We start from the raw sequence: 22981 nt of genomic DNA on the forward strand, positions 1-22981 counted from the left end.
CACAACGGGTTTTGGTGTTCATGTGGCAAGTAACACTGTTGGGTATGGATTTAACGCACTAGGAGCCACACGAGGAAGTAATTAAGAAATGATTTAGTGGGTATTCTCAAGAGAGACATTTAGCAGCACAGAAACAGAGGGACCTTCCTCCCCTCGTACACTATAAAATCCTGCTTCACACTAATATAACACTGCATAATCTCAATTCCACTTGTTAGTGCCAAAATGATGCATATCTCTTACAAATGGCCAAATTCACAAGCAAAACATTTAAACCAGAAATTGTTTAGCTCTACATTTATTGCAGATATTAAAAGATTAACAATGCTAACATGTTTACTTACACTAAAAAGAAATGTCAGTTATCCAATAACATAAGCATCTAATTGTTACTAGCTTAGCACTACTGCCAATTTGCACGGAACAGAAACTAGCAAATTGCTCTACAAGATTAATGGCAAAAAAAACAACCAAAAGACAGTAGACACACCACTGAAGTTAGTTAAAATGTTCACTGAAGCTTGCAGTCTTCATGGAAGAGAGCCTGGAACTAAAATAACAGAAAAGAAGCTAGTAAACTTTAAACACGGCAACGTATCTGCATAACAAATGTTTCACATGTACAAGTATTTAAAATTGTCAAATCAGAGCTGCCTGCAAAAGCAGGTCAAAATAAAAGGAAATTCCTTTTGCAAAAGGAGCGTAAGGTCAAATCTTGGTAAAACAAGATAAAAAGTGGCAAACGGTAACCCACTTGAGAGCAACACTGGAATCTCAGCACCAGTACTGCTCTGCTGAGGTCTTGTCCAAAATTAAAGTTTGGCACAAGAAAGACAGACCGTACTACAGCCATCCAGGGGAGCAGATTAAGATTTTTCCCAATGTTCACCTTCATTCTCAAGACAGCATTATATTCTAAATTGAATCGCGCTCCGAAAGGATGGTACCATTTTCCAATCTGGATACCAGCAATCCTCCCAGACTGGGTAAGCGGGGGTTTAGGAAATGCACCCCAACAAACTCCGGTTCAACCAGAGCAGCGCGGATCTGCTGCCGATCCGGGTCTGAGACTGGATTTCAACCTAGTGTGAAACTCCACTTCGCCTTCTGCCTTTCTGTAAATAGCGTAACGTATAACCAAGAATCCTTCCAAAAATGTCAATGTGAAAGAAGAGGTGAACTGGAAGTTTGAGGGGAAATAAAAATTGTGACCAGCAACGCCGGCAGCTTCATCAATGAAATGAAAAGAAAAGCCAAATCCTTTTGAGTGGGTCTGAAAAATAAATCAGAGGCCAACAGTACTGGTTCCAGAGTGTCGTTCTAAACCAGACCGGCACCAAGAGATCTCCTTTTTGAAAGGGTCAAGTTTTACACCGTGTAACTGCTCATTAGGCACAGGAAAGAAAGAGGGGCAGTGAAGAACACACCCAAATAGGAACTTAACAGGTAAGCATACACTGCAAATACGGTAATTGATGATCTTTCAAGTAGCCTGGCGGGCCAAAACGGTTAAGGATTTTAAATATCTCACAAGTAAAGCCTATGAGAAGTGTCTGGGCTATCAATGTCCTTAATCAAGTCTGAGAACCAGATAAACTGATTTGTATTTATAGCCTTCAGGCATCAACTTCTTGTAATGGGAAGGTGAAGACAGGGGTGATGTTTGTGGAAAAACAGAACTACCAGTGTGTTTCTCTGTCCCTGCCATTGTGGTTTTATTTAGTGATTATGTGCTTCCAGGCAACTAAAACTGAGCGATCGGAAAATTACACTGCAACATGATTTTGTTTCTTATGGTTTTAAAGACCCATACAGAAAAGAAAAAAACCACTTGCATTCATAAACTCAAACTGGTTGTTACAAGCAAGGAAAAGTTTGTTGCTGCAGAATTAAAATAAAGACACTCCCTTTCAACCGGTAGGATTTTTAGTGGAGAAAGAATATAATTTTGTTCGTTAAACAGCAGGCACAGGCAAGTTGATAACTGAGGAACACATTTTCTTACGTTATTTGTCAGTTAGGAACTGGAGATGCTGCCCCGTTACGGCGGGGTGCTATTAGTGGTGTAGCACAAGCTCTTTGCTCTCCAAGAAGCATGGTGCAGGATGAAAACATCAGCAAGACAGCGCTCACTCCGAGCAAGCAAAACATGCGTCAGCTTAAGATAAACTCTTTAAAGAGAACTTCAGTGAAGGAGGTTTCGGTGCTGTAACATTCAAGTGAAGACTTCTGACTAGTTTTGGAAAGGTAACGATGGAGAATGAGTACGCTAAAAAGTGCGATATTAAATTGTGTCACTTTCAGTAACCCAGTCACAGATCCCTTATTGATGTGCAAGTCGGAAAAAGATGAAGGATAAGACCTTGAACGTTTATTTGTGGTAACACTCCTACATCTTTCATGTCTTCGGAACTGCTTCACCAAGCAGTTAGGTTATGCTTTTTGTTGAAGCACAGCACCTTAATCCAGTCTTCTCTTTCAGTAAATTCTGGAATAGTCCCTTAAAAGTACAAGCTTTTTGTCTTATTTCTTGGGATTTTTTCAATAAAAGAACTTCCGCAAAGCAAATATTTAACAGAAAGCAGAAATGACCCTCTAAACTGATGGTCTTATAAAACTGATGATCCACTTCCAGATGATTTCTGAATATCTGACTTCCAAGTACTTCTTCAGGATTTTCTGCAGACGCACGAATTGCACCTGCTCGTGACAAACTTCTTTGAGAAGGAAAGAAATTATTCAAGAATTTGTTGGAGAAGAGCTGCAAATTTGTGTAAAACCAAAAGGTACACTGAAAACATGTACTAGTTCATTACAATGAAAAACCTTAGCAGCCGAGGTTTTCAAGGAAGAGTTTAGTGTTCTCGGACTCAGATGAACTCGGTTATTCATCCTACACTTAAAGTCTAGAATCCTACACAAAATAAGCACGCAGGTAGACTCTTCTTAAAATTGGTGTATGGAGGAAACTGCTTTATGCAGACTCCAGAAGTAGATTAGCCCATCAATAAAATGGAGTAAAATAAAATCTGAACTGCCTTGCAAGAAGATCTGAATTTGAGAAGATTCTTGGCTTCAGAAAGGATCAGAGCCAAACCAGGCTAGTCATATTTTTCATGTTGCTTACTCCGTTTTTTGGTAAGCCATCTCATCACAAAACAGGCAAACTTGGCCAAAGAGAGAGGTAAACAGGCACTTCCGAGAACAAAATCAGTTGTTTCTTCCTCAGAAGATGACATCCAAGTTGTTAGCTTGCACAATTAAATACAAGACTAACTTTAATCTTGGAAAACGCTTTAATACATTAGTATTCAAGTCCACTACTATAGAACAAAGTGTTCTTCATACTGGCATACTCTGCCGAAGCTCTTTCACACAGCAGCCTTTGCATATCCGTGCACTTTCTAGCGAGCGAGTCTCTTATGTCAAACCTAGAAAGTAAGATTTGGGGTAATTCAGCAGTTCAAAGCAGTTCAACATAGGTCTGGATTTTCACGAAATGCTAAGAAGCCAGATATACTCATGGAAACAGTAATATTTTCTTGGAAAAGGAAGACTTAAAAAACCCTGATATTTTAATGTTTGCAGGAATTCATAAACCAGACGTGTCCATTGCACATACCTATTTACTTGCTCTTTTCTGCCTGTACATTTGTATCATTCTTTGACGGAAAACATCAAATGCATCTTCTTTATTTTCTTCCCCTGCAACACCCAAGCCCTCCCCTGCAGAGGTAGCACCCCTAGGGAGTAAAATGAATAGTTAGAACACTCTGTTTCTGTTACATTTGACAACGTGCAGAAGAGATCTAAACAATAGCTTCCAACACAGACACAATACAAAGGGAGAGTAATTCTGCTTCGTCTGGGGGAGAAGGGGAGCGGAGGCTCGGTACCTGATATAGCTGCTCAACTAGAAAACAATTCCCGCCTCCCATTACACATGCAAATTCCCACCAGAAGAAAATGCTCCTATGATATTACGGGAGCAGAGAAGATAGTCATCTAACAGATCAAATTCTTACATGACCTCTCTTATTAACCACTTTATTCATGGTAGATAGGATCCTCTGTTGAAAAGATGGCAAAAATTGCCTTGTTTCTCGCATTTCAAAAGTGACAGAAGTCAGACACTTTCAGGAATGAGTAGGAAACACCATGTAACTCCGGATAAAAGATGAAATTTTTACCAAGGGAATATAATGCTGTTTGATTAAAATTTCTAGCACCCAAAGCCAGCTGGAGTCTTGTAGGACACACAGCATAGACAAATATCTATAATGATCAAGATAAGCTCTACTCTAGAATTGGAGTGTCTCCAATTATTAATCCATCCTCCTCTTTTGCTCGGAGAATGAGATTAGACCCTGCACTGTATCAAAGCAACTAACAAGAGAAAGCAAAATGTTAAATTGCACTGGTTTCATCCTCACTGACATTGTCCCAAAGAATTACTTTGATGGGAAAGTAGAGAGAGGTGCACGCCATGAAAATAATCAATAATATGGAATTCTCTCTACATGACAGAAAAGGTCAGCCAGTTTTTGTAAGCAGTACAGAAAGCAGTTCTTCACTACTCTTTGCAGGTGTCTTTACCAGAGCGACATAGCAATGGACTCGAGCTGGAAAAACTGTATTTTCACATATTAAAATGCAGTTCTTAAAGATGGCCAGAAACTTTTTGAATGTGGTGGGATAACTGTCAGACCAGCTACAGTTAAATAGCTCCTGATCAGCTGTGCAGCAAAACTTGCGCCAGGAGATACAGAAACGAAGAAAAAACCTCATATATTTGGTCCCAACAAGTTTTGAGGTTAAGAATCAAGGTTCTAACACTGGTGAACACGAGAGCTACAGGCAAAGTAAGCTGCTTTCTCACTGTCTGTCTGCTGCTGCTGGAGGAAATACAGAAAATAAAGTGATGGCCACTGGACCACAGGGAGCACAAGGAAAAACAACATCAAACACCCAGAAGTATCCCACCAACTAAAATGACCGGTACTGTCCAAGGCATAAAGAGAAAACAGAAGTCCCTGGAGAAAGAAGACTGTTAAAACACAGACTACGTGTGTGAACTAGAAAGCTCGTCATAGGGGTCAAGAGAGAATTAAATAGTTTCTGCCTCCTTATTCAGTCAGGGAGTTGAAGGAGGTATTATCCATTCTCCGTCCTGGCAGCAGTGGGCACTGGATACAGCAACTTTAAAAGACAAAATGAAGATTCAAAAACAGAAGTGTATTTTAAAGGAAAAAGCACACTTACCTTCTGGCAGATGCACTTACCTCTTTCAGTAGGCAGTGGAATGAATCACATAATTAGAGTGAAAGTAAATTTGTTGCCTAAACCTAGGGGCACTGTGTATGACATTCCTAAAGTCTTTTTATGTATTATGTACCTGGTGTGGTAGCAAGGAGATCCCCCGGATAATACTATGCATTAAAAAAATAAATAAATACATCAAACAACAAAAAACACCTCCTGAAGAACAGGGGCAACCCCTGTATCTTTAGGAAGTGTCCGCACACCGCAGCATTCACGCTGCAGCCTTCAGTGATGGCAAACTGGATGGCGAGAAACCGCCACCTTCCAGACCAGACTTTGCCCAGCCTGGCAAGAAAAACGCGTGAAGTCTTGACGTTCAACTTTGCTGAGGCCAGAGACCAAGAAGGAAACAAAACACTGAACTGGCCACATCCAAGTGGGGAAAATAAATCTAGTTACTATTAGAATCCCAGCCTTTTCCAGAGCTGTCAAATTTCTGTAGTGTGTTCCCATTACATACACTTTTACAGGCTCTCTGATTCCTTTTCCTCGTGTACCAAGGCCGTGTCCTTCCTGCCAGCCCATCTTCTGCAGCATCTGGAAACCCACATTCCTGTTTGTCAGCTTCTTGTGTGAAAATTCTAAATCTTTTGGTTTCTGTGGAGAAGAGAAAAAAACAGAAAAACAAAGCGTTTTTTTGTTATACAGGGAGTTATGTATTAAAAAAATCATTCAAAAAACCCCCTAGAAACTAAGTGTGTTTGAATTTCTCGATATACAGAAATATCTTCTGAGCAGCACTTCTCTAGTTACACAGAAAAAGTCTATCAAAGAGTAAATATATGCCTCGCCAGTTTAAAAAAAAATTAAAAATTTGCTTCAGGTTGTCAAATTGTTTAATTACGTTATTAAAATAGCACAGAATACACCTTCATATTTTAAAAGGTATTTCTGTTGTTTAGTGACAATATTGAATGATCTGATGGCTGAATTCCTATTACAAATACAGAAGCAGTCAAATAACATCTCACCAATTTTGAAAAACTACAACATATTATCCTGACAGCAATGCACTGATTTCTTTATTTTTTAAAAAACAGAAGACAAGATTAACACACAGCTGTTCAATAGTGCTATAATCATTAAATGTTTAATTTTGGCACAGGTAGTTAAAAGACAACAGGAGCCATGGCTCTCCTCAGGTTTAGTCCAGTATTTTTCAGGATCAGACTTTTCAGATTTTAATTCAATTTTGTGACAACACCACATTTTCAGAGGCTGTCTCTTGTAAAGACAGTTGATTCTCAGAATGCAATAGCAAACCAGAAGAATTCTTTACCTTCTTCTTCTTTGTAACTGGGCAGCCACGAGGCCTGTCATAAGCAATTCGGACAGGTTCATGCACTGCAAGTCAAATCAAAGACAAAATTCAGCTGTAAAGAAAAACAATTTTAATACAGAACTCCAAAAGTACATCTCAAGTGGGACTCTAACTCAATGCCTTGGCCTAAAATCAGAACCAACACAAAAGATCAGAATAAAAAAAAAAAAAAGAAACGGTAAAACATTTTTTACCTTCCACTGCAAAAGAGGTAATTAAAATATGCGTGTATTTAGTTTTGGACACATCATGCCAGCAATACACTGATGAACTATATACTGTAAGGACTTTAGATCTTTCATTTCCCTGAGCTTTTGTAATACTCGGATAGAAAATTCAGACTGGACTTAAATGAGGTTATTGTATATAATTTTCCTACCACAAATGACAACCTTCACCAATAAAAATCATTATGCAAAGAAAATACATTTGTTAAAGTAGTTGCAGAACACACATAATCAGTTTTAAGCTACTTATCTCTCAGTTCTTAGAATACCATGACTCACCCCCGCTGTGGCCATACTGACAAAATTTGACAGGCCAATCCAAAGTCTAAATGTATTTAGTCAAACACTCAAAATATGTGCAGTGCTATACTTCAGTCTCTTAAATCTTCCATACGCTGATAAAATAAACCCTGCAAAAACTACTATGGTAAGTTTTTAAGCAGCAGAGAGAGGTTAACATTCGCATATACTTAGAGAATACTTGAGGAACGATGTTTGATGCAAACTTTGCTATTCCACTATAATACAAAACCTGTTGCATAATTTATTCAGATTCCGCTTTGTCAGTTGAATGAACCTTTAAAGTGAACATTGTATTCATTTTTGTTTTAAAGAAATGTAATTCTTTTAGACAATAATAGTAACAAAGTACATAAAGATCTGGAATTCTGTGCTGATACCTACAAAATATCTCTTAAGTAACACTCACCTTTTGGTTCTTCTATGAGGCAAATCCTTTTAGATGCCGGGATCATACCAACTTTCAGAGACTTGCTGCTGATTCGTTTGCGAGGAAATAGGGTACCAGGAGCAGGAGCTGATGCCTGTGTCGACAGATTTGGTATAGCACCGTCAGATGATGTGGCTAGCTGCATTTCACCTGTTGAAATTTCCTCTCCTGTTTTGGAAATCATCTCTTCAGCTAGGTTTTCCACACTTCTACCTGCTGAGATGTCATCCTCTTCTGCCTCCTCTGCTTGCTCCATTTCCATCTCTTCCAAAGACTGGGAGATATCCTCCTCAAACTCAGCTTCCTCCTCATTATCTTCTTCCTCTTCTTCTTCTTCATCCTCCTCCTCTTCTGAAATATCCAAATTTCTCTCTTCAGGTTTAGCACCTTCCCCAGCATCAGTCGCTTCTGACACAGCACTGAAGTTAATTGATGGACATAACTCATAGACTTTCATTCGGTAAAACTTGAAAGCAGAACTGTTTCGATCCTGTAGAAACCTGAGCGAAAAATACAGTGAAAATAATATCAGAAAGGTATTTTCTTCAGTAGCATGAAGCAAGACATTAGAAATAGATCTCTCATTGATTTCTGAACGCTCATTCCTGGCGTGTTTTTGTAGGATTCTCCAATATACCAAGAACAGCAACCATTCTCCTCAATTCTTACAGACTGATTTTTATCAGCACTCTCAAACTGTATCGTAAAGAATTCAGTACAATTATCTTCATTATATAGAAGGAGAAACTAAGACAAGATGCTAGTTCTGGATGACCCAGAAGGCAAACAGCAGACCCCAGAAGAGAATGCAGGTTTTCCAAATTTCTGTCCCGCGGTCTGTGTGGGAATAGGTGCAGTGATTCTGAGACGGGAAAGATAAGGCGGCTCCATTTTTGTTGGCAGAGTAAAAGAAGAAAAACCTCTGCTAATTTACACTAGAGCACTTAGGCCATTGTAATCAAAGCCTCACTTAAAAAAATAACAAGATTGAAAATACTTTGGCAGAACACTGTGTCAAGATGCAAGGTGATTACTTAGGATGTAAAAGAAAAAAATACATCTATCAGTGCATGTACACATTTGGGAGAAGTGTTCTTCTTTCTTCGGCATTTCAGAATTCCTGGCGGGTTGTTTTGGTTTTTTTAATGTACTTTGTTACTGACTGTTATTGGCTAAAAGAATTACATTTCTTTAATACAAAAATAGAGATGGTTTTAGCATATTTTATCTCAGGGTCTACTGGGGCTGCAGTAAATTACCCATCAGTCAAATGTCATTGCTAATTGCGTCATCTCCATGTAGTGCTCTGTGTGTCGTGGATCTGAAGAAGTTCAGAACGACAGCAGCTGGAGATCGACTCACAGGACAGTATCAGGGTCTCAGTCAGGATCCTAACAGGCTGTCCAACCTCGATCAGCTGTTTTTATTGCGTTTGGTTTAGTTTGTTTTACTGGGGTGTGATGGCAGGTTGGGACCTCTCCTTTCCTGGGCAAAGTTCAATCACAGCCAGATGCCTTACGGGGACAAACTTTTTAGCAGGGCCTGTTGCAATAGGACAAGGGGTAATGGCTTTAAATTAAAAAATGGTAGATTTAGACTAGATGTAGGAAGACTTTTTTTACAATGAGGGCAGTGAGACACTGGCCCAGGGTGCCCAGAGAAGTGGGAGATGCCCCATCCCTGGAAACATTCAAAGTCAGGTTGGATGAGGCTCTGAGCAACCTGGTCTGGTTGAAGATGTCCCTGCCGAGGGCAGGGGCTTGGATGAGATGACCTTCTAAGATCCCTTCCCACCCAAACCATTCTATGATTCTGTGATTCTATATTCACCATTAATGGAGTTGCTGAGCAGGACAACAGGGAATATTACTCAAAATCCTCCGTTCCTAAACGCATTGAAGAAAAGCATACATCTCAACAAACAATCGAAGGAAATATCTCCTTAGTAATTGTTTAGATGCATTTTGATTTTTCTTATTGGCCCATTTACACAGAAAAATGTGTAGGTTACTCACCAAAGGTCTGGGTTATCCGCACTGTTGTCTATGCTGAACTGCTCAATTTCTGGTCCTACCTGAGCAACAAATTTGGCAAGCTTCTCAGCAGTTTCCATGGTCTTAGCATCCACTGCAAGAAACGGAACGCTCGTTATCTATAGCTTCATACAACATCTGCATCACTGGAAGGTCAATACAGTTCGGAATTATCCACTTCAGCAAAATAAATTAATTTTAGAATTTCCAGCAGAACATTCTCTGCAATTCTTTTCTCACATAATTTACAATTTAAAACGTAATCCTGAATCTTCGCTTACCATCAGGAAACTGAGAGGCCAATGGTGGGAAAAGTTCAGTTGGTGCTAATAAATCCTCAGAATCTGCCCTTTCTTCTGCAGGCAGAGAGACCTCTGAACTGGTGGCACCTTGTGAGGACGAGGTGGTATCGAGGGAAGAATTCTTCTCAGGCGGGCTGGTTTCTGACACAGAAGGCTTTGACTGGACTGAACCCTCAAGCTGTTTGTCTTGGTGCTTCAGCACTGTACCGGCTGAAAGCACAGTCTGTGTGCCGATGGTTGCTTTCCTCACCCTCCTTCCTCGAATACCGTGTTGGGCGATAATTCCAAGCCTTTTTCTTTTAAATAGCCTTCTCTTAATACTTGCGACTTTCCTGGCATACAACATGGCCCTGACTGATTCTGTTGCAGATTCTTCTAGTGTTCTGCCCTCGCCACCCACTTCCTTTCCAGCTGATGTCCGCCTTTGCATCTCTGATAACTTCAGTCTGTAATACTTGTATTCTAGACTGTCTTCATCAGTCAAGAACCTAAATAAAATCACATAAATAAAATGAAAGCCTAAGATGAAAGCACAAATAATCTCAAATTCTCAGATCAGAAACTCAGTAGCAAGTGATCCGTTTTTCTAAGGGTATACACAAGTTGCTACATTAACATTAGCCTGCATAGCCTTTTCTCAGAAAAAGAGCCAACCCCGCTTCTAAAGCGGTAAGTAAAGTATGCCAAGCGCATAAATGATGGAGGGTTTTGACATAAATCATTTGGCTAGTAATTAATCAGCTATGCTGCAATTCACACACGAAGAGATACTGTCACAGTAAAAGATCACTTGGAAGTGTCTCAGCTTTCCTTTCCCAACATTCACAGAACACTAGATCCGTAAGTCCGTTACCTTACTGGATGTTTATATTAACGACATTTTCTTGCTAATTTCATCTTGTAAATGTAAATTGCTTTTAACATCTTGTATTTGGATTGACATACAGTCATTATTGACAGATCAAAAGGAATGTGAGGTACTAGACAAAACAGAAGCAACAGGACAATTTCCAGGGATATCAGGAAGTATAATTAGCTTAGGAAACATGTTCAAAAAGTCCGATTAAATATACAGTAGACTTTGATCTTACACCCATTGAATGGAATACTGAATTTAATTAAATATATTCCAAATATCTTCATCAGAGAGTAGTGTTATAACATACTGTTCAAACACACCTACCAATATTCAGGACAGTTCTTCTGAGCATTTCTCTCTTTGGCAGACAAGGTTCCCGAAACAATGCTATTCACTAGCTGTTCAATTGTCTCTACAACTTTTCGATCAGCTCGCTGTGGGGCTGTAGGAAGAAATAAAATGTAGTCTTTGTATTATTCTCATCAACACAGTATCCATATGTCAGTTTTCTACTCTTTGACACACTGACATCTGCAATTTTTCAACCTATTAATACAAAAAAGGCTGCACTTAATGCTAGAATAAATTAAGGAAACCTCAGAAACTTTCTGCCTGTTTTCTCAACTTAGATTCTAGAACAGTTTATTATGAGAAGCACTGTGTTTTAAGAAATTTATCCTTTTCCATCCTGGGCAAGTTAAGCCATCCTTTAAAAGGCAATCACTTATTGCACCAAAAGGATTTTGTGCAAAACAAGTATGTTTGAACACTACTCTGAAGGCACGCGTTCCAAATTATTAGCCATTCAGTGTCAGTGCTGCAAGACCTCCCTGTGGGGGGGGTATCTGAAGTTCAATTAGGAAAAAACTGATGAGTATAGTAACGAGTAAAAATGCTTTAGAGAGGATTAACTAGATGGCGTAATACAGTAGAAGAAACAGCATTCCTATAGATAGTAGTGTATAAATAACTTCAAAGAAAAATACGCCTGCATCTGGTAAAAGCGGTAATGGTAACATCTCTGACTTTGCTTATATGCAAATACTTACTCTGTGACGTAGCCAGTTACAGCTGCGGTCCTGGCCTCCCTACCTCGAAGTTGTGAAGCTGGAGGGTAGGGCAGCTGAAGCAGCCAAGGCACAAGGTGAAAATCCTAGATTTAAAGTATAAGCACGTGCAGGAGAGGGGAGGAAGGAAACATGCTTTCATCCACAAAGCTGAAAGCGATTGCTACAACAGATAGTATTCACTACCTGCCTCAGCACTGCTAGGGATTTACATGGAATTCCCAGAATTAGGAATTCCTGACCTAATGAAACCATCAAAATTAAGATAAACTGCTAGAGACCAATAAAGAAATTCTATACTGCAAAGTATCTTACAACAGTTCACTCACTTTTAGCTTTTGTGTCAGGAGAGGGTTTATTAAGCTGTACTGTGGACTCTGGTTCAGTTTTCTTCATCTGAATTGGATACCCGCTCTTCTCCAACCAAGCCTTCAAGTTTTCGATGTACTCTCTTCCAAACAATGTTGAATCATCAAAGTTTGGGAATAGTGTTGGTGCTGGAGCCATTTCCTGGAGCCCTACAGCTTCAAGTATTTTCTCTTGCCTAAAAACAGATGCTAGCGCAAAAGTCTGACCCAGCAGGGCTAAGGACTTACGACAAAGAGAAACAGTTGTCTCAAAAGCACTTGCCATTTCTCTTGGATTACCAAAACCGCTTGTCTTAATGCTTAATTCGTAAGCATTGCAGGCCATAAGCAGCGGCGTAACACCTTTTAGGAGGCGGTCTTGTAGCCTCATTATGTATTTATCAAAAGGTTTTATTATTTCAAAGAAGCAGTTCTTTGTTTTCACAGCACCCTTGTCCAATAGCATATTTAAAAATTCATTGTCCACTTTGGGAGTTTTCAGAGCAGCGTGTTGTAAACTCTTGATAGTAAAGAAACAATAATCTCTGTGTTCTGGCTTTAATGAGCATTTAAATGAAGCAAGCATTTTTGCACAGGTTTCTGTCTCCAGCTCAAAGAGAGCTCCAAAGAGGCGGGAAAATTCTGCATCATTTTTTATTGCATGAAACCCAGCCCATTTTATAATTTCTATTCCAAACGTTGAAAAAATGTCTGATTTGTCCACAAGGTCAAAATTGAGATTTCTGAATACATGCGCAGGCTTTGGGAGCCTAAGAATAGGTCTCTGGGTTGTTACAGCTGGCCTCTGATTAGGTCGTGGAGGCAACTTTTGATTAGGGCGCTGGACGGTCACCGGCCTCTGGTTAGGTCGTTCAGCAGTTTCTGGCATTTGATCAGGTTGCATAGCTGGCTTCTGATCAGGGCCCAGTGGCAGTTTTTTAGTGTTCCATTTCTTTAGGGGCGTTTTGATATCTCCTTTGAATACCTTAGTCTTCACAGCGCCCCTTGCAATACGCTTTCCTCGCAGAATTCTTCCCCTGCCAACATTGCCCCTCCGTATTGGGGGTCGGAACTCACTGTCTGATTGAATTCCAAAGTCTACATCATACTCCTGATTTTCCATGTTGCCATATTCATCTTCCATGAGTCCCGGTGATCTAAAATCACCTAAAATATCCGAAGAACTAAAGTCCGTTTCATGTGGAGTGGTGGATTCCCAAGAGTCAGGAGGGCCATAGTCCTGGTCGTGAGAAGCCAGGCCGCCATACTCCCGGTCATGAGAAGCCGGCCGTCCATATTCCCGGTCATGGGAAGCTGGACGCCCGTATTCCCGATCCCGAGACGCTGGGCGCCCGTACTCCCGGTTGTGCGAAGCTGGACGCCCATACTCCCGATCGTGTGAAGCGGGACGCCCATACTCCCGGTCATGAGATGCCGGGCGGCCAAATTCCCGGTCACGAGATGCTGGGCGGCCGTACTGTTCGTGGTAATAGTTATCTTTCCTTATGAGAGGACTAGCAGATCTGTAAGAAGGGCCTGGATAGTCATCTCTAGGGTCTTCACTCCAGTCATCGTGTGGATGGTGCTGGGCGTTGTCATGAGTATATCGTCCATCATCATGAAAACTGTCTTCATATCTTGGTCTTGGGACTGGCCTTGAATGGGCTGTAATGAGAAAAACAAAAATATACCAATGGACTGCAAGTAGTATTAAGAAAAAAAAATTAACGAACGCATTTAGACACTTACAAGAGTCAACATATCAAAACTTCTGAAGAACAGTACACATATCTAACTTCAGGATTTTCCCATTTGCTTTCTTACGTACGTAGAATAATTCATAATAAGCAAAAAGCAACAAGTGATTAGCAATGCCTAAACACACACGACAAAACAATTTATTAAAACTTCTACTCTCAGTAAAGCTGAAATACAAATCTGCTATAAACCCCATTTTCTACTTGCTCACAACTTTCTCAGTCTAGGAAGATGCTAATGCTGTGCTCATAACGCTTCTACTCGCATTTCTCAGATGCAAAAATAGCAAAAGCATGCACTTTCTGTTTCCACACTGAATGTCAGAATTCCACAGCTGAAGAGATCATATTTTCTACAAACTCATACACAATTATCTAAGCTAACAAATACTAGAATTTCCTGCAAAGCATCCAAGAATCCCTATTCCTCAATTCTAGTAGTTAAATTCGGAAAGTAAAGAATACTTGAACAAATGAAGTATTTAAAATAAATGATTTCTTTGGAGCTTATAAAACTTTAAGAAAACAGAAGAGATCTCATTTTAAAACTCTCAATTTCCTATGAATGTAATCCAAGTTATTTTTCTAGACATTTTAAATATTAAATTTAGAAGACGAAAGAAACTGCAGATCATATTTTGTATACATTCACTAGATTATTGTCCTGCTTTTTGCTTTTTCTCCAAAAATAATATGAAATATAAAGACCCAAAGGCTTCAAATGCACCCCTACATTTAACTTATCAGACATCAACAGAATTCCATCCCACAGCGATGCCTCTGGAGACCTCCCTGAAATTGGACCCACTCTCTGATGCAGCCTGAACAGAATTCCTTTGTTTGAAATTCGTTTTTTTTCCCTGGAATTTGCATTCCACATTGAAATAGTGTCAGTCATACCAAGCTGTTAGGCTCTTAAATAAAAATGGATGTGGAAAAACACCAGCACAAGCCCATGTTTTAGGCAAACGTACGTAAACGGAAGGGAAGAAATCGAAGATAGCTGTTACAGAAGAGCTGCTGTGATGCACGGCACGTCACGCCCGGGTTTCATTACCTTTAAAATGATGGATTGTGTCCTCTATGGCATTACTCCGGTCCATGCGATACCTTTTAACTTTGTCCTGCACTACAGCATCAAACGTCTCCCGTGTGATCCGCCGAGAGGCCATTTTTATCCTGTAGCGAAACAGCACAATGCCGTCCCTGCCCGGGGCACGGCCGCTGCCCAGCCGCTACCGGCGCCGGTACCGCCTTCCCGCTGCGCGGGACCCCCCGCCAGGCTCCCCCCGGGCGGATTCCCGTCAGGGGAATTCTCCGCGGGGGTGCGGGCGGCTCCTTCCCCCGCTTCCCCGCGCGGGGCGGCCCAAGCTGAGGTAAAACGCGGCGTGAGGGGGAAACCGCAGCCGCCGGCGCTCCCCACCCCTCACCGGGCGACCCCCCGGCGGCCCGCTGTCCGCTGCCCCGCGCTGCCACACGCGCGGGCACCGGGAGGAGGCGGAGGAGGGGCCGGCCCGCCCCGCGGCCCGCCCCGCCGGGAGCCAGCCCTGCCCTCACCGAGGCGGCGCCCCCCGCCCCGGTCCCGCAGCCTCCCCGCCACACGGGAACCTCCCAGCAGCCCCCGCGGGACGCCGCTGGCCCCGCCCCCCCCTTCCCGCGCCTGCGCACTGCTGGCCCTGCCGCGACGCGGGCGCGGCCTCCTCATCCCCCTCATCCCTGATTTCGGGGCCGGCGCTGCCGTGGCGCGGGTCGGTACTAACGGCGAGGGCGCGGTCCCGGTCCCGGGTCGGTAAGGAAAAGGGGAGCGGGCGGGAGCAGCCCGCAGCCTCCCGGGGCACCCGCTGCCCTGCGGGGCCGCCTCGGCGCGTTCCCGCACTACGCATGCGCAGAAGGCGCCCGACCGCGTGTGTGTGGCGCGGCGGCACGTTACAGAGGGGGTGCACGCGCAGTGCGAGGTAGCGGTTTAGTCCGGGCGAGGCGCATGCGCAGTGCGTGACCCCGGGATCTTTTTCGCCCTCGCATTTTCCACCCGTGAGGGGAACTGGCGCGACTTTTGGCACCGGCGCATGCGCACTGGGAGGGCGGGGGCCGGCGCATGCTGTGTACGGCGGCTGAGCGGGGCCGCTCCTCTCCGCCCGCTGTTCTTTGTCAGGCGGGAGGAGTCCGTCAGGGAGCGGCGCCGCGGGCGGCGGGGGACGGAGGTGGGTCGTGAGGAGAAGCGAGGCCTGTTATGCGCTCGGGAGCTCCCCCAGTACCCGCACCCGCTTCCTGGGCCCTCTCCGGGGCAGGGGCTGGGACCGCCTGGCCGGCCGGGCCTGCTGAGGGGGATGCCGGGGTGAACCGGGCCCTGCGGCGGGAGCGCGGACACAGGCGGGCCGAGGGGGCCCGGGCTGTGGTAGCCCCCGAGCCTGTGGGGTCTCGGGGCCGTGGGTGTCCGGGCAGGCCTCCTGCCGTGCCCCTCCGGCAGGCGAGGTGCGGCGGGAGCCCTGTCACGGTAACACACCCACCGGCTTCCCGATCCACATCCTCGGCCTCTCAAAGTCCTCCTTATTTCTTTTAATCGGTGTGTTTCTGCCCGTTAAAAAAAACATAATAAAAAAAAATCATCCCTTTGGCCATATATATTAGTTTTCGAATTCTGTGCTTTTGTTTTGGAAAAGAGCAAGTCACTTGCTTTGTTTCTGATTAACATGAGAAGGTTTTGCAGCAAAATGAATTCTGGACTATCTTAATGCAGGACGAGGAGACAGTGTACCCCATTCGAGTAAAATGGGATCGAAACAGATAGCGCAGGAAACGTTTGATGATGCAGTGCAAGAAAACATCACAGAATTTGAAATGGATCCGGAAGAGGCTGTGAGAGAAGCCGTGCAGCAGTTTGAGTCCCAAGGTATTGTAAATTCATCTGCTTTTGCAGTTCAGATTGTTACAGGCTGAGGTTTTACATATCTTAAAATTTAAGAGAACCTGTGTGCAAAGATTGATCATCCAGTATTGGAAAGAAGCCTTTGTGAAGTGGAACATAGACACTATTAATGCTACCCTAGTTTCATGGAGTAATTATGACTGAAAAACTGCTTTGAGTGAAACTGCAGGGTGCAATTTGGTCAATGAAATTAAACTTTCTGTTTTTCTTTTTTTCCCCAGTTGACATTTAGCTAGAATTGATGTCCTGTTCCAGGATGTATTTGACCATTATAGTTAGGATTTCGGCATCTTTGTGCACTGATCCACGCTTTACAATAAGTTCATCTTTGTTCACTGTGGTTAACTTGACAAATTTTACCCAACCTTCTGTAACTAATGTTAATCTTGGTTTTATTTTTCCTTTTAGGTGTTGACCTAAGCAATATTGTGAAAGCTGTGCGGCAGCCTGCCTCTGAAAATGGTCAAAAGCAAAAGCATAAAATTTTGCTGGTAGGAGCACAAATTTATTTTGTTTTCTAAGGATCAGGGTTATGTAATAGTTTAAGCAATAGACTAAGAATAATGAGACAATCTTTCTACTTCTGCCTCTGTCCCATTTCTTTGTGAGCTCTTCAACAAGCAGTTAATCCCATCTATTCTGCAAAATAGTAATATTATTAAAGTCCAAAGAGCTGGTTTGCACTTTTCAGTGGAAGTGTCTGTGTAAGTGCAAAATGCAGTATTTCCTGCCTAGGAAATGCAGATTCTGCCTTTCGTAACTTAGAAGCAGATTCTGCCCTTGTCAGATAAAGTCAAACCACAGAAGAACTTTAATGAAAGAAATACAAGTAACCGAGGTGGTAGCTGTTAGCTGCCCTTCTGAGGGTAGATGAAAAGATCGAATACAGTCCCTCACCACCAAGAATATAAAAATACTCATGCACACCACTGACGCCTGTGAAATGTGCTTTTTGGACCCAGTTCGCCTACTACTGGTCAGACTGGTATATAGTGATGGCAGAAGTACGGGGAAGCCCCCATTCCTCCAAGGGTTCTGTGCATGAAGACAAAATGCTGCTCTTTTAAGACAGCCATTTCTTAGATATGTCAAACTAATAACAGTCTTCTTTTAAACTTAAAATTATAAATAAACAGATTTGACTGATTCTAAAGAACTCCTCTTGTTCCTTCACAGTTCAGATCGAGAATTAATTCTTGTTCTCTTCTTTAGACTTTGGATTCCCTTGGAAAAGCCGTAGCTGACTCTGATCTTGCTGAGATGGCCGAGCAGCTAGTGGTCTTCACTGATCAGTGCAAAGAACAGCTGGCTTTCCGCTACCTGGCTGGGCAGAATGGCGCTTATTCTGTGGTGTTCTCTGCCTGTCAGTTGGCTTCAGGAGACAGGAATTTAATGCTGAAAGCCTTTTATACTCTGTCTGCCGTCTTGGATGGGCAGCCAGACCTGCTTGACTCTGCTGGCCAGGATCTACTGCTACAAACTCTGAAAGAGTACAGGGAGGATGCGGAAATGACGCTGGCTGGGATCCGATGCATTCGGCATGCCTGTCTGAAACACGAGCAGAATCGTCAGGACTTTGTGAAAGGTGGGGTTCTGCCACTTCTGACTGGAGCTATCGTCCAGCATGGAGACAGCGCCGATGTCGTCCGAACGGCCTCCTCGGCGCTCAGGATCATGACGTTTGATGATGACATCCGCGTGCCCTTTGGTCATGCTCATGATCATGCTAAAATGATTGTGTTGGAAAATGATGGGTTAAGAGTCCTCATTGAAGCTGCAAAAGGTAACATTAACCCCTGCCTGTTGATCCTAATTTTGAATGACCTATGCTTTCTTATCTCAAAACCGTGCTTAGTCGTAACCTGAAGCTCCCCAGAGATGAGTCAGAAATTTGCCAATAAAATGCCGTTTAATTCTTTTGATGAAATGTGCCCTGAGAGAGACAAATAGTAAAACTGCTCCAGAGGCTATCAGCAGCACCAAGGCGGCAGCTATTAAACCTCTTTGTCAGTCTATCTAGGAAGTATTTTACAGCCCAGTGCCGGGTTACAGGCACATTATCCCTGCTGAGGTGCTGCATTCTTGCCAAGAAAAGAGAATTCTGTCTTAGTCTAGTGACAACAGGATATCATCTGTGCTGATGTGTTTTAATAATATAAAGTGAAATCCACTGTTTCCTGTTTCGTGTTTTTTTTTTTTTTTTTTTTTTAATGGAGCAAAGTAAACCACCTTGATGCTGCAGCACCCCTCCTTGCTCATAGTTACTCCATTCGTCATCTCTCCTCTGCAGCATTCACAGATAACTCCGGTGTTCTCAGTGAACTGTGTGCCACCCTTTCTCGCCTCTCTGTCAGGAATGAATTCTGTCAAGAAATTGTGGACCTTGGCGGCTTAAATTTTATGGTGGCTCTCCTGGCTGATTGCATGGACCATCCGGTGAGGATTAGAAAGTATATTTGGGAGTGGAGGCAGTGCAGTAGGGTGTGCTTTTTATTTTAAAGTCCTGGCTGTGAATGGGCCTTAGACTGTGCATTATTTTAGATGCAGTTAGGGTTGAAATCCAACCATTGAATCCCTATTTATGGCCTTTTATACTGAACTAGGTTACAGGTGCTCTGTCAGAAAGAACGCCGTAATTCTGAGTCCCTTCTTCATGGTGACTTCCTCTGTCCTCCACGAGCAGAACTCTGCTTGCTCCCAGAAAAGCCGAGCTTCTGGTTTTCCACTCTTCTAGCTAGAAGAGATTCAAGAGGATTTAGAAGCTCGAGTCACAGAGGGTTGATGTTTGATTCTTAAAGCTTCTTCGAAAACCTCTGCCAAACTAACAAGGTTCCTTATTATGCTGTGTAGCCAGAAAGTGCGTCTGAGATGTGAGTGACTGAGAACAGTGTTGCTCTTTGTAGCTGGGAATGACAACTATTTGAAAGGAGTTGCTGGGGGATGTTCTGGTTGGCTTTCAAAAGTCTGTAAAACTGTCTCTGCAGCTTTCTGAACTGTTTTTTCTGGGTGAACGCAGGACGTGGTGAAGCAGGTGTTGAGCGCCATCCGAGCAGTTGCGGGTAATGACGATGTGAAAGATGCCATCGTTAATGCTGGGGGAACAGACCTCATTGTGCTCGCTATAAGCCATCACCTTTCCAACCCTCAGGTATGCACTTAATTGGTTGAGGAAGTCCCACCGGGGCTGGGAACGGAGATCGGGTTTGGGCCGGATAACATAGCAGCGTCATCGTATCTTGTGTAGGGGGAACAACCCGCAGCGTTGCTGTGACTTGTGATAAACAGCTTGTGCTGAGAGCAGATACATTCTAAGTACAGTTGTTAAACGCTTGCAACTGAGCAACGTGTTAAACCTTTAACACGCAGTTGTCGTAGAGCAGTTAAGTGCATGCTTTGGCAAATATTTGTGTAAATGTAAAGGTATGGCCACTTTTACTGTATTAGGGTTTTTTCTTATTCCTGTATGTATACATCCTGTATATATTCTGATGGATACTGGATATAGTGTTTTACACCTCTGGGGTGTAAAACTTGGTTTATGTGCTAGAGAAGCAGGATGTTTGAGTGGAGGAAACTTAAATTTTAAAAATTGCCAAAAGAGGAAACAAAATCCAAACGCTGTTTTTTTTTTTCCCTTAAAACACTTTCAGCCAGTGGGTGTCTCTTCCCCTTTGTCCTGCAGATCTGTGAGCAAGGTTGTGCCGCCTTGTGCATGTTGGCTTTGCGCAAACCTGAGAACTGTAATGTCATCATGGAAGGTGGAGGGGCGTTGGCAGCTCTGCAGGCTATGAAAGCGCACCCACGAGAAGTGGCTGTACAGGTATTTGCCTCAGAGCACTTGATTATTTATTCAGGATCGGTGTTGGCTGTGTTCGCTGCTTCGTTGGGATCTTGTCATTTACTTGACGAATACCAAAAGGTTCTGAGTGTGTTGGGAATGCGGCATCTAAATGCAGGGCTCCCTACATCTGTCGCCCTGATGTGATCAGAGCAAAATTTAGTTTGGGTTTCAAACCCACCTGAATTCAGGTGTGTAACAGATGTAACATCCACACCTGTGGAATGCCATGCTTCTCTTCCAGGCATTACTTCTCCTCCTCCTCCTCCTTGAAAGAGCGGGATGAGGATAGGCTCTTTCGGACCCAGCCTGTGCTAGGATGTTTTCTGTCCTGTAGGAGGCGTTGCCATCTATTCTCCAGAGTCGAACAAAACGCCTACATGGCAAAAAGTTAGCCTCTGGTTTCTTGTGCAAGTCTCAGTGGTTCTGTGTCCGCTTTTGTGCTCTCCAGAGCACTAAAATACCATAGAAAATATTTTCTGAAAGAGTAGTTTAAGCTAAGTCCCGGGGAAGATGCCTGGAACAACATACAGGGCGTGTGAAAGTGGGTCTGCTGCAACCGGAGAATTCTCTTAGCATTATTTAAAGAAGTACTTGGTATTGCCTGGCTGGTGTTTGAGATTTGCTGGTGTTCTGACAGAAGCAGGAGATTTTGTTCTATAAACTTCAATGTAAAATAGCAGCTGTACTTTTGTCCATAGATTTTTATTCTTCCAGGAAGTAGTTTGTTGCTGTCTACAGCATTCTACATTTGGTTGCCCGGAAAAGGTTCCTTTGTTGGAGCCACCTCTGCTTTGTGTGTTCCAGCATCCTACATGGATGGTATTTCCCTACAAAAGACGCTAATATCTCTCGTTTATCTCTCTCCTCAGAAACAGGCTTGCATGCTGATCCGCAACCTGGTCTCCCGGAGCCGGGACTTTTCTCAGCCCATCTTAGAGATGGGAGCTGAGAACCTGATAACAGAAGCTCGCGCAGCGCACAGGGACTGCGATGACGTGGCCAAAGCTGCACTGAGGGATCTCGGCTGCAAAGTGGAGCTCCGAGAGCTGTGGACAGGTCAGAAGGGAAGCCTGGCTCAGTGAATCATCGCTCCGCTGAGCTTCAAGACATCTATAGACATGAAGTCTAAGGGGGGAAACGAAGCAGCATGGATTAATTTGCAGTTACATTGACCTGGACTGTCTGAAGCAAACGCCTGGCTTGTGAGGCTGCAGTGAACTTTTTGTTGGGAGCTACAGCTGAAATGGCTTTATGCATTCACAGGCTGCAGATCAAGGCTGTGTAGTAATCATTCCCCGCATCATCTAATGCCTGAAGATGAGCTGCTCGCCCCTGTTGTTATGTGTGTAACTTGTGTACAGAACGGGGCCGCTCCACGTGCTCTGTTCTGTGCAGTAAGGGCAAAGTGGATCTTTTCTGGTAGGAGTTTGGTACATACTGTGGCAACTGGTTCTGATTTGTTCCTCTGCTCCCTGTTGATGGAGGCTTGCAGCCTGATCTGGTAATGGGGTGGAGGAGGAGGAGGAATCCCATCATTTGTGAATGTGTTCTGTCCTGTTGTACTGTTCTACTAACTGTTATTTTACTGCTGACCATATTCCATGTTGCTTCTTTGGATTTTCAGCCAATGTAACATTTTAAACAAAAGCCAAGTAAGGATTTTGGATAGCACGGGCCAAAGCAACATGCTTTGATGTTGCCATTTGCATGTAGGAGGAAAGTTTATCTTCTCTTTCAGTGAGCTGAGCAAGTTGGGGACTGGTAGTGAGTTTCAAAGCAGGAATAAAGCGGTACCAGGCAGCAGGGAGCCAGCACTGGGGAGCCCAGGCTTTGCTTATCTCTTGGCAAGATAAGAATCCAAGAGTGCTGTAATTGCAATGAAGAGGCCATGTGCCTCGTGGACTGAAGACAACTACAGACTTGGGGGCAAAAAAGGGGAAGTGAAACATCCAGAAAGGCTCTGAAGTTTCAACTAAAGGCTTCTGCATGCCCCGATTCCTTGCTGGGCTGTGCTGGTCCCAGCCCTGCTCTGGTGCTGATCCTTCTTCCCGTGCTGCTCCTGATCTTGTATTTGAGTCGATGTTCTCTAATGTGACGTTCTCTGTAGAAATGTTGACCCTATAAAACATAAAAATGTGCAAGGGTGGTTGGCTCTTTATGGAGCCTTTTTGAGGCAGGAAAAGCAAAGCAGTGGAGTTTGTAAGTAAAGCCTGCTCTGGCCTTGCGCTGTCTGCCAGCAGATAGCAAAG

At 43.3% G+C, this 22981-nt stretch overlaps 2 protein-coding genes across 7 annotated transcripts; one reads left to right on the top strand and one right to left on the bottom strand.

Moving 5' to 3' along the window:
* Positions 1-282: 282 nt before the first annotated feature.
* Positions 283-15862, bottom strand: SUGP2 (SURP and G-patch domain containing 2). 4 transcript variants are annotated; one of them, XM_063358130.1, is made up of 11 exons: positions 15726-15862; positions 15023-15144; positions 12191-13873; positions 11119-11236; positions 9915-10423; positions 9616-9727; positions 7580-8100; positions 6602-6666; positions 5783-5919; positions 3623-3743; positions 283-3431 (listed from the first exon to the last, which is right to left on the bottom strand). In XM_063358130.1, the coding sequence occupies exons 2-10, from the start codon at positions 15135-15137 to the stop codon at positions 3623-3625; spliced, it is 3381 nt and encodes a 1126-aa protein (XP_063214200.1). In that variant the 5' UTR covers positions 15138-15144; positions 15726-15862; the 3' UTR covers positions 283-3431. The 4 variants fall into 4 exon arrangements, 3 of the variants coding, with proteins under 3 accessions (XP_063214200.1, XP_063214201.1, XP_063214199.1); XM_063358131.1 differs by lacking the exon at positions 15726-15862 and adding an exon at positions 15523-15572; XM_063358129.1 differs by lacking the exon at positions 15726-15862 and having other exon boundaries at positions 283-550; positions 15023-15516.
* ARMC6 (armadillo repeat containing 6) lies at positions 15625-22878 on the top strand. Of its 3 annotated transcripts, none has more exons than XM_063358134.1 (8): positions 15625-15754; positions 16703-16855; positions 17300-17382; positions 18104-18674; positions 19182-19327; positions 19908-20039; positions 20574-20711; positions 21602-22878. In XM_063358134.1, the coding sequence occupies exons 2-8, from the start codon at positions 16735-16737 to the stop codon at positions 21812-21814; spliced, it is 1404 nt and encodes a 467-aa protein (XP_063214204.1). In that variant the 5' UTR covers positions 15625-15754; positions 16703-16734; the 3' UTR covers positions 21815-22878. The 3 variants fall into 3 exon arrangements, with proteins under 3 accessions (XP_063214204.1, XP_063214203.1, XP_063214205.1); XM_063358133.1 differs by lacking the exon at positions 15625-15754 and adding an exon at positions 16027-16166; XM_063358135.1 differs by lacking the exon at positions 15625-15754 and adding an exon at positions 16027-16166 and having other exon boundaries at positions 20542-20711; positions 21602-21738.
* Positions 22879-22981: the final 103 nt, after the last annotated feature.

This window comes from Chroicocephalus ridibundus, chromosome 22 (assembly GCF_963924245.1).
Source record: "Chroicocephalus ridibundus chromosome 22, bChrRid1.1, whole genome shotgun sequence".
Lineage (NCBI taxonomy): Eukaryota > Metazoa > Chordata > Aves > Charadriiformes > Laridae > Chroicocephalus > Chroicocephalus ridibundus.